This window comes from Hemitrygon akajei, chromosome 5 (genome assembly GCF_048418815.1).
Source record: "Hemitrygon akajei chromosome 5, sHemAka1.3, whole genome shotgun sequence".
Classification (NCBI taxonomy): domain Eukaryota; kingdom Metazoa; phylum Chordata; class Chondrichthyes; order Myliobatiformes; family Dasyatidae; genus Hemitrygon; species Hemitrygon akajei.
In genome coordinates this window covers 17353968-17372168 of record NC_133128.1, presented here as the reverse complement: position 1 = coordinate 17372168, position 18201 = coordinate 17353968, and the positions used below count along the sequence as shown (strand labels likewise).

The 18201-nt window shown below is 39.9% G+C and overlaps 1 protein-coding gene across 3 annotated transcripts in view; it reads left to right on the top strand.

Annotated features, from left to right (window-relative positions):
- The window catches only part of mrps6 (mitochondrial ribosomal protein S6), a 92864-nt gene that overhangs the window by 49236 nt on the left and 25427 nt on the right, over window positions 1-18201 (top strand). For all 3 annotated transcript variants that reach the window (XM_073044865.1, XM_073044863.1, XM_073044864.1), the window contains exon 2: window positions 6746-6885. In XM_073044865.1, the coding sequence (XP_072900966.1) occupies window positions 6746-6885 (140 nt within the window). The remainder of the gene's footprint in view (window positions 1-6745; window positions 6886-18201) is intronic.

Here is an 18201-nt window from a genome sequence, read left to right as displayed (position 1 = left end):
TGATTGGTGAAAAAACCAAATGTACCATGAAGAAAATGCCTTAGATAACAAATAGTTAATATCTGGTACACAGTGCCAGAGGTGACAGCTCTGAAATAGATTTGCTTATAGAGTAATAAAGGAAGTTGGATAAGTTTCTGAAAGGAAAAGAAATTCAGGGCTATGAGAAGAAGGCAGGAAATAGGACAAGAGAGCTTGTTTGTAGAGCCTCGTTAGTCTGAATTACTGCCTCCTGAAGCAGTAATCATTGAGTGGTTATGTGAAGTAATTTAATTAATGGCTGGTGAGATACTTGACTGCTAAAGAAATTTTCTAAAACCATAATCATTATTGCACTGGAGGCAAATGGTGGCAGAACACTAAAGACAGCAGCAATAGTGTGGATGTGGAGAGGATGTGGGGGGAGTCTAGCATCAGAGAGCACAGTCTCAGATTACTAGTAGGTCCATTTAGAATAGAAATGAGGAATTTCTTTAGCCAAAGTCTAAAAATCACTACAGGTTTTTAATCTGGGTCCTATCTTATTTATAAATGATATAGTGTTTATTAATATTAACAAGTTTTTAGTGGATGAAAAGCTAGAGACCAAGTTCAGCATTCAGGAAGATCTGAATAAGTAAAGATGCGCTAATGATTAGGTGATACAGTTTAACATAGGTAAATGAGATCTACACTAGATTGGCCACCTAAGCATTAAGTCCTTGATGCAGAGTAGGACACTAACCCAGCAATAAATTAATATCTTATGGGGTAAATAACAATATGCTGCTAAATCTGCAGTTTAGTTCATCTGCTAAATTTCGATCAGATGTTCGTACTCCGTAGAAAGCTGGGAGTTTGATGTACCATTTGCAGAGATGGTAATACTGATTTAGAAAGAAAGGCACAGTCAGAATTGTGGTTAAGTACTGTGTTTATGCTCATTATTCATGGACATAATGCAGGGGGCTCATGTGGGCAACTTGTATACCAGTTTTTATGATGTTTGACACAAGTGCAGCTGTATACTCTAGGGAATGGGGGAAAAAAACTCTTTCTATATTTTAAAACAGACCAGACACTTGAAGTGGAGCCAGAGCATTTTAAGAAGTTGTGGAGTCAACAATAACAGTTAATGTTATGCCATTTGCCAAGTCTCACATTATTTGCCAACACTTCAGTTGATGTACTAACACACAATATTCCTGTCAGCAGTACTCTTCAGATATAGCCTCCAACAAATACAGCTGTAAGCAATTAAAAAAAATCAAAATGTTCTCAACGAATTGATGTCAGTTATCATTGCTATTTTGTATAATTTCAAACTTGGGTATCTTTAGAGGCTCTTTTACCCAATCTCTAAGTGCATTTGTTGGCTACGAAAGGGTCATCTATGTATTCTCCTTACAGAGTTTGAACAACTGAGGCTGAGAGACAGAATATGTTTCATTACTTTGGTACAGGAAGTGTAATCATACGGTGTTCATTATTCATTGGCATACTTTTGACTTGAAATTAAATGTTCTAAATAGTAGTTTTCCTCAAATATGCTTTTGAGAAATACAGAACTTTGAAAGTCATAACCAACAACACCAACATCAAGAATTAAGACAAGGATTGTATTAAATCAGAATGAAAACTATATAAATCTGCAGATGAGGGTGAATTGAACTTATCAGTCATTCTAAACACTTAACGTTTAAAGTTAGACAGCACTATGCTGATCTGAAAATTAGCCTTAAAAAGAATGTTCTTCTGTTTAACAATGTACGTCTTGTCCTTAATAAATTGGCCACTGAATATATAGTCATGGTCAGAGCAGACTCGATGGGCCAAATGGCCTACTTCTGCCCCTATGGTTTTCTGCTGCTGTAACCCATCCACTTCAAGGTTCAACTTGTGTGCATTTGGAGATGCTCCTCTACACACCACTGTTGTAACTGTGGCCATTCAAGTTACTGCCACCTTTCTGTCAACTTGAACCAGCTTGAGCATTCTCCTCTGAACTCTCTCATTAACAAGGCGTTTTTGCCTACAGAACTGCAGCTCACTGGATGCTTCTTGTTTCCTGCATCATTCTCTCTAAACTCTAGAGACCTTTATGCATGAAAATTCCAGGAGATGAGCAATTTTTGAGATTACTCAAACCACCCTGTCTAGAGCAACAATCACTTCATGGACAAAATCACTTAGATTACATTTCTTCTCCATTCTGACATTTGGTCTGAACAACAATTGAACCTCTTGACCACCTCTACATGCTTTTATGCATTGAGTTGCTGCCACATGATCAGCTGGTTAGACATTTGCAATTACAAGCAATGTGCAAGTGTACTAAATAAAGTGGTTATTGAGTGTACAACACACACAAAATGCAGGAGGAACTCAGCAGTCCTGGCAGCATCTACAGAAAAGACTACAGTCGACGTTTCGGACCAAGACCCTTTGGCAGGACTTGGATTTCCAGCATCTGCAGATTTTCTCTTGTTTCTGATTGAGTGTACAACCACTGCTTTACAGCTATGAGAAAGAAGAACGATATCGATCTAATGTTAGAAATAGATGTATGAGAGAGAGAGTGTAAGGGAAATGAAATATATGCAATAAATAAGTTGGGGCTGTAAGGTAAGGTAGCAGAGTAATGCTATTACAGTGCTAGTGACCTGGGTTCAATTCCACTATTGTCTGTAAGGAGTTTGTATGTCCTCCCCTGACCGCGTTGGTTTCCTCGGGTGCTTCGGTGTCCCTCCGCATTCTAAAGGTGTACTGGTTAGCAGGTTAATTGGTCACATGGGTGTAACTGGGCAGTACAAGCTCGTTGGGTCAGCACCTGCGGTATCTCTTTTTTAATAAAAAGTGTTGGGGAAATTCTGTCTACCAATTCAGAATTCAATTATTTGATTGTATATTTTAAGTATTCGAATCTTTGAAACATGTTGACAATGAAAATTTAGGCTAAAGACTTTTGAAATAAGATGAGTGGAGAGCCACTAGGCCCTTGGTGCCTGCTCTGTCATTCAGTAAATTCCAGGTTCTACCCCAAGGTCACTTATCAGCACCATCTTCAAATCCCTTGATTTACTTAAAGCCTTGAAATCTGCTTTGAGTAAACATAAGACTTTTGGAATAGAAAATTCCAAATATTCTCTACCTTAAGAGTGAAATTTTTCCTCACCTCAGTATGGAACAACCATTTCTTTCCTCAGAAGTTGTGTCCCCCACCTCTCAACCCACCCTTGGCCTTAGATATCTACTCCAACAAGCCTGTTCCATCAAATATTTCTCCTACATTTAATTGTCTTCTTTTGTTCCTCTCAATGGTTAAGCCACACTAATAATATAATTCTTTTATCTTCATACTGATCTATGCACTATTTTTCAACAATTGTAAGCAAAAGGTTAAAATATTTGAATCAGCAGATCAGGCAGCATTTTAGGATAATGTTTCAGATCAGTGAGTTTTCATCAATGTAGCTTTTTAGTGGGTGTAGCACAGCGGTTAGCGCATCACTTTGCAGCGGCAGTAGTGACCGGGATTCATTTTTCTGCTGCTGTCTGTATGGAGTTTGTACATTCTCCCTGTCACTGTGTGGGTTTCCTCCATGCGCTCTGGAATAACTTGGTTGGGAGCACGGTTAGTTCGAGAGTACAGGTCTTTTTACCGCTCCTGGTTGTATTCTGGCCACATGTATTACAGTATTCAGTTTTCTTATTCTTGATGTCATGTGGAATGAAACGAAGTGGCTGAAGGCTAGGCTTCATGATAATGTGGATCTCAGAAAGAAACTGAGATGGTTCATTCATTCAGTTCCTCTTAAGACATTTCTCTAGCCCCATTATGCTGGGATCTACCATCACTGTGAATGAGACGATAAAAAAATAGAGCTAGTCATTCAGGAGTGAAGTTGGCTAACACTTTTACACAGTGGTTAATTTGGAACCCAGGACCATCAACTAAGGAAGCTACAGACTAGTTCCTAGAGGAACTTAGTGGGTGAGGCAGCATTTAGGGAGGCAAATGGGCAGTCACTGTTGTGGGTCCAGACTTAAAGACGAAGGGGAGATAGTCTGTATAAAAGGTGGAAAGAAATGATGGTGGATCCAGCTGAGGAAGGGTGATAGGCAGATGGAGGAGGGGAGAGTGGAAGTAACACCAGAAACTGGGAGATGATTGGTGGAGATGACAAAGGGCTGAAGATGGTGGAATCTTATTGGAGAGGAAGGTGGAGCATAGAATCAAGTGGTGGAGGTGAGGAGGGGAAAGAAACAGGGTGATGGGGGCTGAGGTGAGTGAAGGACTTTCTAGATCAGGAGAATGGGGGAGTGGTTTACCAAAAGCCAGAAAGTTCAATGTTTATGCTACTGGGTTGTAAACGACCCAGGCTGAATATGAAGTACTGCTGTTTGCGTAACTGACTTCGCTTCATTAGTTTGACGGATGAAGCCAAGTGAAATGTTAATTTTAAACCCAAGTTGCATAGATTTTTGTTTACCAAAGAAATTAATGTATAAGGAAAGAAAATAAGTTCAGATGAGCTTTGATTCAATTCGATGAATGATCAGCTTACACAAGTCCTCTGTGATCCTCGGTTTGGGGGGAGGGGGGATAGTGGTGGGCAAAAAACAAGGAAATATATTAATAGAGAAGGGACCAATAATTATGGAAGATTTAAAGCTTAATATTAATTGGCCAGAAGGAGTGAACAAGGGGTTCCTACAACTTGTGTGTCAGTTCTTCCTAATCCAGTAACTCTGCAAGGGAGAGTTCACTGCTTGATCTAGTAATGCAGAATAACCCAGAGCAGTGAAGGGAAGTAGAGGAATGGTGAATATCTGGGCAAGTAGAACCAGAAATAGAATGTGCTTCATGATAATAATTAAGAAGGTCTGAAGTGGAACAAAGATCAGGTTAGTGGTTGGAGGAAACCCAGTTTTCAGAGCCTGGGAAATTACAACTTCGGAAAACAAAATAGACAGGACAAATTAGCAGCCAATGACGGGGAACAGAAATGGGAGGCAGTTAACATGGTGTTGAGCAGACTCTTGGAAAAATACATTCCAATAAAATCTAGTTAACCATTTATGAGATGTAGTGGATGAATGAAAGCCACAAAGGTGGTAATGAGAGCAAGAATCCAGATTAAACAGGTGGATGCAAGACAGAACATGACAAAGCCAAGAAAATCTCAAAGGTTAAATTATTTGGAACATAACATTTTATGTTCCAAATAATTTAAAGCAGAAACGAAACAATATTTAGGTGTTTGGTTTTTCATGAAAGACACTTGGAAATTTCTACAGATGTACTCTGGAGAGTTTTCTAACTGGCTATATGGAGGGAGGGAGCAGCACTGCACAGGATTGAAATAAGCTGCAGAAAGTTGTAAACTCAGTCAGCTCCATCATGGGCATTAGCCTCCCCAGCATCTATGACATCTTCAAGGGGCATTGCCTCAAAAAGGTGGCATCCATCATTAAAGACCCCCATCATCTAGAACATGCCCTCTTCTCATTGCTACCAATAGGAAGAAGATACAGGGAGCCCAAAGAGACACACTAAACAATTTAGGAGCATCTTCTTACCCTCTGCCATCAGATTTCTGAATCAACATTTTACCCATGAACACCACCTCACTACTTTTTTCTTTTTGCACTACTTAATTAATTTAAAATTTTAAGTATATATACTTTCTGTTATTTACGGTTTTTATTATTAATATTGCAATGCACTGCACGACATGTCACTGATAGTAAACCTGAACAGTTTCTTCTCCCAAGCTATCGGACTCCTCAATACCCAGAGCCTGGGCTGACACCTTACTGCCCTATTGTCTTGTTTATTATTTATTGTAATGCCTGCACTGTTTTGTGCACTTTATGCAGTCCTGGGTAGGTCTGTAGTCTAGTGTATTTTTTTTCCGTGTTGCTTTTACGTAGTTCAGTCTAGTTTTTGTACTGTTTCATGTGACACTGTGGTCCTGAAAAACGTCTCGTTTTTACTGTGTACTTACTGTACCAGCAGTTATGGTTGAAATGACAATAAAAAGTGGCTTGATTTGACTTGATTCTGAATTTTATATAAAAAAAACAAAAGTGGAAATGGAAATCGAGCCATTAAAAGATGGGCCAGAAGGATAACCACAGGCAGGAAAAGCAGAAATGGCAAATAATTTCTTTGTGTTTGCATATATTCAACAAAATGGACCTAACATCAAAAGGTAATTTTATAGCCCTTGCTAGTAACGTCATTAGCAAAGAAACAAGGTTTATAATTCATTACAACTCTTTACATTTCATGCTCTCAGTATAACTTTATTTTTACAGTTTGTCTTTTGCACATTGGTGTTTGTTGGTTTCTGCTTAAGTAGCTTTTTGTAAATTTCAAGTGTATTTCTCTCTCTCCTGTAAAGACCTGCGAGATGATGAATCTCGGTTGGATAGTTACATATACAAACTTTAAATTTACTCTGAACTTTGAAGGTTCTATCTTGGTTGTCTACTCCCATGATCACTTCAATGAGATACTGAAAGATAACTGAAATATTATGTTCTTCAGATTTTTCAAAGGTCTAAAATGATGGCTGTACAAGCTGATGCAATGTTTTGACTTTAAAAGCAAGTATCTTACAAGACTGCTTGCTCCTTTCAAATAAGATGTTGAATGTTCTTTTTGTAGCTGTGAACATTGGACTCCAACTGATATTTTCTTTCTTTTATCGCCCCCTTCCTTCTTCCACCTTCCCGTTCATCCTTGTTTTCCCGATAGCCTGAGACGGCTGCTGTCCTCCGGCGAACTGTAGAGGCACTGCTGGAAAATGGAGCCGTGGTGAGGAACCTGGAAAACCTGGGAGAACGGACACTGCCATACAAAATATCCAAACACAATCTGCGGCACACCAGAGGCGGGTATGTCCGTTCAAAGTATAAAATCTACTATTAATTCCATAAACTTGCACTTTGGAGATTTTACCCTGGGTAAAGGTTAAAGTTGTACTTACTGAGAATCTTAGGAGGTCAGACAGCATCTGTGGAAAGAGAAACAGCTAATATTTCATGGAATGTAGAACAGTACAGCACAGGAATAGGCTCTTTGGCTCTCAATGTGGCGGTAGTGTTAGCAAGCAACCCAGTCAGAGGATGTTGCTGGGGTTCAGTTCGCCCTGTCACCACACATGTTCCAGCGCCAACATGGCATGCCCAGCGCGTTCAGCAGAACAACATGCAGCCAACATACAACCAGCAACAGCAGCAAAACAAACCCCTTTCCCCACCCTAACCACCCCCCCCCCACCCCCCCCAAATCACAGACAGGCCTCCAAACCCAGGACAGGTTGCCTCCAGACTGAAGCCCTGAACTCACAAATGTTGGGATTCCAAACTCCAGACTCACAGACGTCGGGCCTCCGACCTCTGGAGTCACAGACCCATGCTGTGAACTTCGGGGCTTCAACCTCTGGCCTCATCCACCTGGGGATTTTGATCCCCGGACTCGCTGACCTCTGGACCAAAAGAATAGAGGAAGAAAGGAATAGCAGGGATGAGTGGCCACTCCTGATACAGACAAAGAGCAGGTTACCCAATATTGAGGATTCAGTTTTGAGTTCTGTAAGCTGCAATGTGCCCAGATGGAAGATGTGTTGTTTTTTTGAGTTACACAAAAAGCACTGAAGAAAGCGTCTATGGCAGGAAATGGACAGATGACTTGTTGGGTCAAGACCCTTCATCTGGACTGGAAGGAAAGGGGCTGAGAACCCCTATAAATTTGTCAATGGACATGGTGGAGCAAGAACTGGTGGGTGATAGGTGATACCTCAAGCTTGGAATGTAGTTCGAGAACATTACAGAACAGGCATTTTGACCCATGATGTCATGCTGACTTTTTAACCTACTCTAAGATCAATCTAATCCTTCCCTCCTACAAAGCCTTCCATTTTTCTGTGATCCAAATGCCAAGCTCTGAGCTTAAATGCCCCTAGTTCCTCTTTGTGCCTCATGTAATTTCTTCTTTGATTTCCTACATTCTTAAGTATTTGCATATAGAAAACAGTGACATGCAGGCCTAAAGATTTTCTCTTCTATTGGTGCTCCTGTTCCTGATCTCCAAAAACTGATTTGTATTACAGCTTTCACCAGGTATCAGATGTAGTTTCCAATAATTCTATTGTATTTCTTTGTTCTACTGTGAATGCCTGTAAGAAAATGAAACCCAGGGTAGACATGTATGTACTTTGATAATAAATTTACTTTGAGCTTTGATGTTCTGGCTTCTTTGGATGAAACTACCCTTCGTAACGAAAAGGGAAATCCCAACAATTTGGAGATGGCATTGTTTCATGAAGTTCCCTTCCATGCAGAGTGAAGTGAGACTTTTTGTCTAATTTCTTGAATTTAAACAGAAAGGTCTATTTACCCTCCCTGTACTTCATTTTAAATTCTCTTGCTTCATGCATGTATGATTAACTTTTGATTGCACTATGTAGAAACCTCTATTCCACATCTTTCCTACTTCGCCCTGCCTGGTTGTGGGAATTGCACAGTGGGTTCATGATGTATTTTAAGATCTGAGTTCCAAATTCTTATAAATGAGACACAGAAAGCTATTTTTAGATTTTGTCAGAATGAGTTGTTTATCAAAATAAGCATTGATTTCACTCCAAGACAAACTCAATGTCAAAGTTGAAAGCCTAAACTTTAGTATTGGGCATAAGATAATGGGTTTACAGTTGCTAATTTTTAACTAGCTCAACAATATTGCTTAATACAATACTCTAGTTCATACTGAGGAAGTAGTTTCGACTGCACAACAGGGATATTTCAATAGTTCCATTTAGTATCAGAATATATACAATATACAACCTAGAATTCTTGTTCTTCACAGACATCCTCAAAAGAGATAGCAGAACACATTTACAGGTTTATATATTGTTTTACTATATTTTATCATGTATATAGAGGCAATGGAAGGAATACTGTCCTGTTCACTTAATCTTGGAAGTGAAAAATTCGATGATGTGCTTCTGATAGTGAATAGTTTTTCTAAGCCATTCGTAGTAGTAGACACATAAATATTTTCATAACTTTTTAAAGGTAAGTAATCAGTGTCTACAGTCTAGGAACTCTTAAAATCACTTGTGCAATTACAGGAATATCAGTGAAAAAGAATTAAACAGTGCCAGATTGGTGAATTTGTAGTTTTCATTAATTGTTTTAATTTTAAAAGCTTTGATATAATAAAGATACACACACAATTGATTCTGGTTAACTGGTCCATCAGGGCAGCTGTTACTTGGCACAACTCTTAAAGAACAGAAACAGTTGAGAAAATTGATGGGATTCCTTCTTTTTATTTGGGACACAATGTCACAATTGGGACAGGAGACTGTTACCGAACATTTTCTAACTAGTATCAGTCATGCACTTGTGTGCCATTAGACGCTACACCGTGCTTAAAGCAAGCTTTTCTTAAATAGTGCCAGTTGTGTGTGTTTGTGTTTGATAAACAGTGATTTTGTCACTGATGGTTAATGAGAAATGAGAAGTAAGACAATTCCAAACTGTTTAACACACTGCAGCTTCAAGCATTCAAGATTGGAGATGCCAGAAATGGCTGCGAATGAAATTGAAATGAATTTACTACTTCAACAAGTTAGGAACCATGAAGAATTTGAGGGTATCAACCATCATCTTGATTGTTACAATGAAAATGAAGATTTGGAGGATGTGATTGTCAATAGCATTGTATGAAGGCTATCGGCAATAGGGGCCTGATTTTGTTCACACACGCACTGGATGAATCCCTCTGTCAATAACTCTCCACTTAGGATACATCGGGATCAATACATTTTGGCCTAATTAAGTGGCTGACCTAATTAGGCGAAGTTTCATGGAAATAGATAAAAATGTATAAAAAGCTACGCTGAGTTACAAATTATGTATTTAAATGGAATACAGAACAAATGAGAACACTGCCAGTGGTGCTACAGTACTATAAAACTATGTATTAGTTCCTAATAGTTATTGACAGAGGAACTCATGAACAAAATCACCGCAGACACCTAGTGCAGATAGTACTTCATACAATGCTGTTGACAATCACATCCTCTAAGTCTTCATTTTCATTGTAACAGTCAAGATGATGGTTGATACCTTCAAATTCCTGTAGTTCCTAACTTGTTGAAGTAGTAAATTTGTTTCATTTTCACTCATGGCCATTTCTGGCATCTCAAATCTTGTATGCTTGAATCCGCAGTGTGTAAAACTGTTCGGAATTGTCTTGCTTCTTATTTCTCACCAACTATATATAATATCTGTGCTCATCTTGTGTATGTACGATGTACAGTTGCACTCAGCAGTCACTTGTATATTCTGTTTGATAGGATTGCTTTTACATTTATATTTATTGTCTTTTTTTTATGCTGCATCAAATCCGGAATAACAAATTATTTCATTCTCCTTTACACTCGTGTACTGAAGAATGACAATAAATAATCAGAAATCTTCAATCAGGAAAAACAGGGTGTCTGTGCTCAATTACTGCTATCAGCGAAGAGGTACAGGAGCCCAAAGATGGTGATTCATCAACTTAAAAACAGTTTCTTCGCCTCTGTTATCAGATTTCTGAATGGTCCATGAACACTACTCAGTTATTCATTTGATTTAAACTATTGGTTCAATTTGTGATATATAGTAATTTTTATATCTTTAGCTGCTGCCACAAAACAAATGATTTTATATTATGAATCCGTGAACGCAGTATGCTGATGATTCGATACAGTGGAAAGGAACTCTCCTGTTACCAGAAATGATGTATTTTGCATGTTAGATTGGGAATCCATCGTGATTTCGTATTCAAGGTAACAAAATGTCCTACTCGGTCAATATTTCCTCTAACCAACGTCACGGAAACAGATTATCTGATCATTTATCCCATTTGCTGGACCTCAGTGAGTGCTCCATGTGCTCTGCACACTCCAGTTTCCACTTTTAAAACACAGTTAATTGTCTGTGTAGCTCTTCATGATTCCTTGAGAATATAAAAGGCGTTTGCTTAAATGTAAGTTTGTTCTTAAAATACTGAGTGCACAGATGTTCAGACTCTTTCTACCTTTGCTGTGTTTTTAGCCACAAATCACATTCTTTTCACCCCTGCTCATAATACTGAGAAAGGGGACTTGATTTTGTAGAACTTGGTTTGATATTTTCCATACTCTATAATCTTACATCTTGGTTTTCAAATTTATCTGCATCTGGAGAGCCCAGATTGAGATTTGAATTGATGGGTTTTTGTAGCATGTAAACAAAATGTCCATTCTGGCATGCTCAGGAAGCCAAGAATGTGTCAGTGCATTTGGTGGATTAGCGTGAACATTAATAGCAACTTGCATTTATTTAAGATCTTTCTTGTAGGAAAATATGTCAAGAGTCCATCAATAGTTTTCCCAGTGATCAAGCTAACCTCTTGTAACCTCAGAAGAAGTTAACATCTGGAAGAAATCACTGGCTCAGCTCTGATTTATTCTTTATCTCATGGGCATCATAAGGTTCAAATCTTATACCAGATGTGTACAATGTAGACTTTTAAAATGCTGCTTTCAAAGTTTCTTAATATAAAATGGTGTAGAGTTTTCATTTCTTTGAAATACTCTGGGGATGAACTTGAAGCCATGTACTCCTTTAAGTATGCTTGTAATTTCCCTCCTTTACTTATGTGTGTGAAGGTTCTGATACCTTAACGCCCGCCCTTGCAGGAGTGGTTGTAGATTACACCAGGGCTATTTAAACTCTTGGGCTCCTGGATGAATGAAAAAATTAAGGGCTATGTGGAAGTGAAGAGGTAGAGTGATGTTGGAGTAGTACACCGATAGTGTAGTAGTTAGCACAACACTTTACAGTACCAGTGACCCAGGGTTCAAATACCCCTACTGCTTGTAAGGAGTTTGTACATTCTCCAGAAAAAGGTCTTTTCTGCGATGTATCTCAATAAATAAAAAAAATATTGTGGACCGAAAGGCATATAAAGTGCTGTAATGTTCTGTATTCTTTTTTAAAGTTAAATTTGGGTCTGTGGTGGTGTTGTTAGAGCTGCTGCTTCACTGCTCTGTGACCCGAGCTCAGTCCTCATCTTTGGTGTATTTATTTGCACCTTTTACCAGACGGAGGACATCCTAAAAGCATGGAAATTCCCCCAAATGTGAATGGGAATTGATGGACTGTGAAAACGGCCGAGTTCATAGGGGACTCCCTATCATCTTATCAGGAACATTTATCAGGAGTATGTATGCAGGGCCAAGGATCAAGGATCCCACTCATCCATCCAGCAGGCTCTTTCACTTTGCGTCTCCTGCCTATGTGAGAATGCTGTTCTTGGAGTACAGTTCAGCATTCAACACCGTAATTCCATCCAGGCTCAACAAGAAGTTCAGAGACCTCAGCCTTGACCCTGCCTTGTGCAGCTGGATCCTGGTCTTCCTGTCAGATTGCCAGCAGTTTGTAAGAGTGGGCCCCCTCACCTCCAATCCTCTGACTCTCAATACAGGAGCTCCTCAGGGCTGCGTACTGAGTCCCCTCCTTTACTCCCTGTATACTGTATCGCCACCCACAGCTCCAATCTGCCAACTAAATTTGCTGACGACACTACATTAATTGGCTTTATCTGAAACAATAATGAGGTGGCCTACAAGGAAGAAGTCATCACTCTGACACAGTGCTGTCAAGAAAACAACCTCTCCCTCAACGTTGCAAAAACAAAGGAGCTGGTTGTGGATTACAGGAGGAATGGAGGTGGGCTAACGCCTGTTGACATCAATGGATCTAGGGTTGAGAGGGTAAACAGCTTCAATTTCCTCGGCATCCACATCACTGAGGACCTCACGAGGTCTGTGCCTACCAGCTGTGTGGTGAAAAAGGCACAACAGCGCCTCGTTCCCTTCAAATGGTTGAAGAAATTTGGTATGGGCCCCCAAATTCTTAAGAACTTTCTACAGGGGCACAACTGAGAGAATCCTGACTGGCTGCATCACTGCCTGGTATGAGAACTGTACCTCCTTTAATCGCAGGACTCTGTAGAGTGGTGCAGACAGTCCAGTGCATCTGTAGTTGTGAACTTTCCATGATTCAGGATATTTACAAGGATAGGTGTGTAAAAAGGGCCCGAAGGATCATTGGGGACCCAAGCCACCCCAACCACAATCTATTTCAGCTGCCACCATTCGGGAGCGGTACCGCAGCATAAAAGCCAGGACCAACAGGCTCTGGGACAGCTTCTTCCACCAGGCCATCAGAATGATGAACTCACGCTGACTTGAGTGTACGCTATATTACATTAACTGTTCTATTTATTATAAATTACCATGATTACACATTGCACATTTAGATGGAGACATAAAGATTTTTACTCCTCATGTATATGAAGGATGTAAGAAATAAAATCAATTCAATTCAATAAGTCACCTGGACCAGATGAGCTGCACCCTAGGTTTCTCAAAGAGGTAGCGGTAGAAATTGGGAATTGATTAGAAATGATCTTTCACAAATCATTGGACTCTGGCATGATGCCAGAGGACTGGAAAATTGCAAATGTCACTCCCACTCTTTAAGAAAGGAGCAAGGCAGCAGAAAGGAAATTATAGACCAGTTAGCCTGATCTCAGTGGTTGTGAAGATGTTGGAGCCAGTTGTTAAGGATGAGGTTATGGAGTACAGTCGGCCCTCCTTATCCACGGATTCCGCATGCGCAGATTCAACCAACTGCAGATCGGGAAAACCCGGAAGTTCTCTCTCCAGCACGTTGTTTGAGCATGTACAGACTACTTTTTCTTGTCATTATTCTCTAAACAATACAGTATAACAACTATTTACATAGCATTTACATTGTACAGTCGGCCCTCCTTATCCGCGGGTTCTTCTGGTTTGTCTTCTTTCCCCTCAGCCCCCCTTCCTATTCTGACCCTTTCCCTCGCCTTTCCAGTCCTGAGGAAAGGTATCAGCCTGAAACATCAGCTCTTTATTCCTCTCCGTAGATGCTGCCTGACCTGCAGAGTTGCTCTAGCATGTTTCATGTGGTTAAGAGAGCAGGCCTACAGAGCTGCAACTGAGGGGCGCCACTGGAAAGAGAGAGCCATTTTCTGAATATCACTGCAAAGGGGATTCAGAGTGACTGATCCATAAGAAGGCACAGGTTATAATGGGCAAAGAGCATCAGGATCAACCTTACTCACTATATACATTTACACATGCTAGTGGAATTTGCTATGTGTGTTAGCATGATGTAAAAAAGACATTGAACAAGTATTAAAAAATAAGAATTATTTAAAAGTATAGGTAGAAGTACAGGTATGGAATAAAATGAGTACAAATACGTACTTTGTAAATACCAGCATGTATTTACAGTGTAAGCAGCACTATAAAAGTGGTTTGAAATGTTTACAGTGCAGTGACTGAAGTAACCAGCAATACAACAAAGAAACGACTCACACAAAATTCAACTCAGCAGGCCAGGCAGATCTTTGAAAAAGGGTGAACAGTTGATGTTTCGGGCTGACACCCTTCATCAGGACCAGCTGAAGGATTTTGGTCCGAAAAGTCGACTGTTCACTCTTTTCCATAGATGCTGCCTGGCCTGCTGAGTTCCTCCAGCATATTGTATGTGTTGCTTTGGATTTCCAGCATATGCAGATCTACTCTTGTTTGTGTTACACCAAAGAAGAATTTTGGTGATCCCTTTGTAATGGAGTGAGATAAATCAACGGGTTGAGTGGTGTTGCAACAACAGCCTTGCATTCAATGGCAGTAAGACTAAGGAATTGATTGTGAACCAGAGGAAGGGGAAGTCAAGAGAACACACAACAGTCCTAATCGAGAGGTCAGCAATGAAAAGAGTGAGCAGTTTCATGTTCCTGGGTGTCAACATCTCTGTAGCTCTATCCTGGGCCCAACATACTGATGCAGTTGGAAAGAGGGCACAGCAGTGGCTGTATTTCATTAGGAGTTTGAGAAGATTTGGTTACTTACAAATTTCTACAGATCTTCCATGGAGAGCATTCTACTAGTTGTATCACCATTTAGTATGGAGGGGCGACTGGACAGGATCAGAAAGCTGTAAGCTCAGCTAGCTCTATCAATAAAGCAGGATCCGTCATTTAGAAAACCCATTACCCAGGACATGCCCTCTTCTCATTGCTATCATTGAGGAAGAGGTACAGGAGCCTGAAGAAACACACACAACTTTTAGGAACAGCTTCTTCCCCTCTGCCATCAGATTTCTGAATAGACGATATACCCATGTGCTTACACTATATTTCTTATTGTAATTTATTTTTTTCATTATTATGTATTGCAGTGTACTGCCATAAAATAACAAATATATGCCAGCAATATTAAGTTTGACTCTGATGTGTCCCCTTGAAGCAGTTTTGAGCATATTGGGAGGTTTCACCATGTATATGGATTGCCATCGACAGTACAGAATGATCCTACAGCTGGTGCATTATATCCATCATTAATGTCTCACTCAATTCTATTTTCTATTCACTGACTCTTTATGCACTGTATGTCTAATCAATCCCTTGCTATTTATTTTTTAAAATGCTGCAACTAGTCGCTTTAGCAAATCTGGCGGGCCAGAGCATTTTCCTCCACTGCTAATGCTGTAACCTTGGACTTCAGAAGGTGTCTTGCAACTTTACTCTTCCGCACCAATCCTGTAAGGACCAGTTATCCCAATGGTTTATGGCAGCGTTCTTCTGGATGCCTGCTTTTGTTTGAACAGTAGGTAATGCTGACTTCAGCAAAGAACTGATTTGGAATGATCACTGGTGTTGCAGTAAACACTGTCCATAAAATCACCTTTGGGTTTATGGGTCCGCCTTTATTGATGATTTATCTTTATGACACTCGGGCTGAATTTTGTTTTCATTCACGAGATGCAGGCACTGCTGGCAAAGGTGATATCCGACATTGCCTGTTTAAGTAAAAACAATTGGTGGAAATATAAAGCAGAAAGGGTTTTACAACATATCACCAGTGACATTGTGGCTTTTATTGTAATAGCCTTAGCTGCATTTGACTTAATTAAAACTGATTTTTGTACGGAGATTATTTTCAGTTTATTGCTTTGAGTTCTAATGTGACCTTCAATTGGTATAAACAATTAGTACTAGAAGTGGAAAGTCACGTGTTTGACTCCAGGTGGAAACATACACAATTTTAGGTTTCGAATGTGCCAAGCTGTTTTACATCTCATTTAAGAGTCTCGATTCACATGTACTGCAGGCATTTTATTTTGTGGCTATTATGTGCTAATAGCAATGTATGGTTTAAACAACACTGCCAGTTGTTCAAATGTGTATGGTATTCAGCCATGTGATGGGTAATCCTGCAAAATTTATATTCTTATAGGGACAATGAAGTTACAACACATAGATGCTAATACGAGTTTTGAAAGACCTAGTCTTGAACGGGTTTCTTAATTTTCCATTGGCAAATGCACTAACAAATTAATCAATTCCAGCACAGTACTTGAATGAAGTAAATTGTAATTTAGTGTGTGGCCTGTCGAGCAGGCTGCATCTGGATCCTGTTCCGGCTGGAGTTAAACTGTTACCACGCAGCTAGGTTGAGATACTGGAAATTCACTGTTGCATAATTCAAAGAAGTCCTGCACCCAACTATGAGACGATTGACACACACAAAATACAGGAGGAACTCAGCAAGCCAGGCAGCATCAAGGAAAAGAGCAGATGATGTTTTAGGCTGAAACCCTTCAGCAGGACTGAGAAATTGATTTTCTCAGAAACTATCAATGACTGAAAAGAATACAAGGCTATAGTTTATGTTTAAGAACAAACAGACATAAACAGCCACAATAGTCTAAAGCGGATGCAATCTCAATGCACTCGGCCTTGGATCACCTGGACAATAGTAATACTTGCATCTGGCTGCTGTTTATTGCCTTAGCTCAGTGTTCACAATCATACCCTCTATTCTAATCATCAAGCTCCAAAGCCTGGGCCTCAGTACCTCACTCTGCAACTGGATCCTTGACTTCCTCTTCAGGAGACAATGGTCTGTGCGGATTGGAAATAACATCTCCACTTCGCTGACAACCAACACTGGGTGCTCAACCAGTGTGCAAAAGCCAACAAACTGTGCAAGTACAAAAATAAAGAGGTAATCATAATAAATAAATAAGCAATAAATATTGAGAACCTGAAATGAAGAGTCCTTGAGATTGAGTTTGTAGGTTGTGGGAACATTTCAATGATGGGGCAAGTGAAGTTGAGTGACAGGAACAGGACCATTGACTCAGAATGTTATGTTGTATTAATTAAGCTAATGATAACTAATTAAGCTAATCCTTCTGCCAACACATAGTCCCTATTGCTTTATTCTCTACACATTCATGAGCCTATCTAAGATCCTTTTAAATCCCTCTCTTGCATTTGCCTCCACCAGCACTCCAGGCAGTGCATCCACCACTCTGTGTAAAACAAAACCTTTCCTCTCATTTCCTTTGAACTTCCCCCCCCCACCCCCCCACCGTAATGCATGCCCTCTAGTATTAGACAATTTGACTCTGGCCTGAAGACACTGGCTATCTATCTCTGCCCATCATTATTTTATAAGCTTCTATCAGATCTCTCCTTAGCCTCTACTCTTCAGAAAACACAACCCAAGTTTGTCCAACCTGTCTTAATAGCATATGCCCTGAAATACAGGTTGCATCTTGATAAACCTCTATTGCACCCTCTCCAAAGCGTCAACATCCTCCTATCGTGGGAATATCGGATATTATTTTATCGTGGAGCAACCAGAGTTGAATGCAATGCAACTTCAGATCTGGCCTAATCAGCTGCAGCTTAACTTCCTGACTCTTGTACTCCGTTCCCAATCGTTAAAAACAAGCCCGCTATCTGCTGCCTTTGCCACCTTACCAACTTGTGTGGCCACTTTCAGGGAGCTCTAGACCTTGTCCCCGTGGTGCCTCTTTGCATTAACACTTTTAAGGGTTCTACCATTAACTGCTTACTTCTCATTAAATTTGACTTTTCTTTTACATTTGAAATTACAAATTCTCTCAGATGACTTCTGAATATGATACCGGGAAGGTAGTGTTCTTTCATGTGGGTTGGCGTACTGTTTTGAATGCAAAAGTCACATGATATTTTGGGTTGGGTATTTTGTAAATTTTCTTAAACTGGAAATACCCCAAACTTTGATCAGCAAG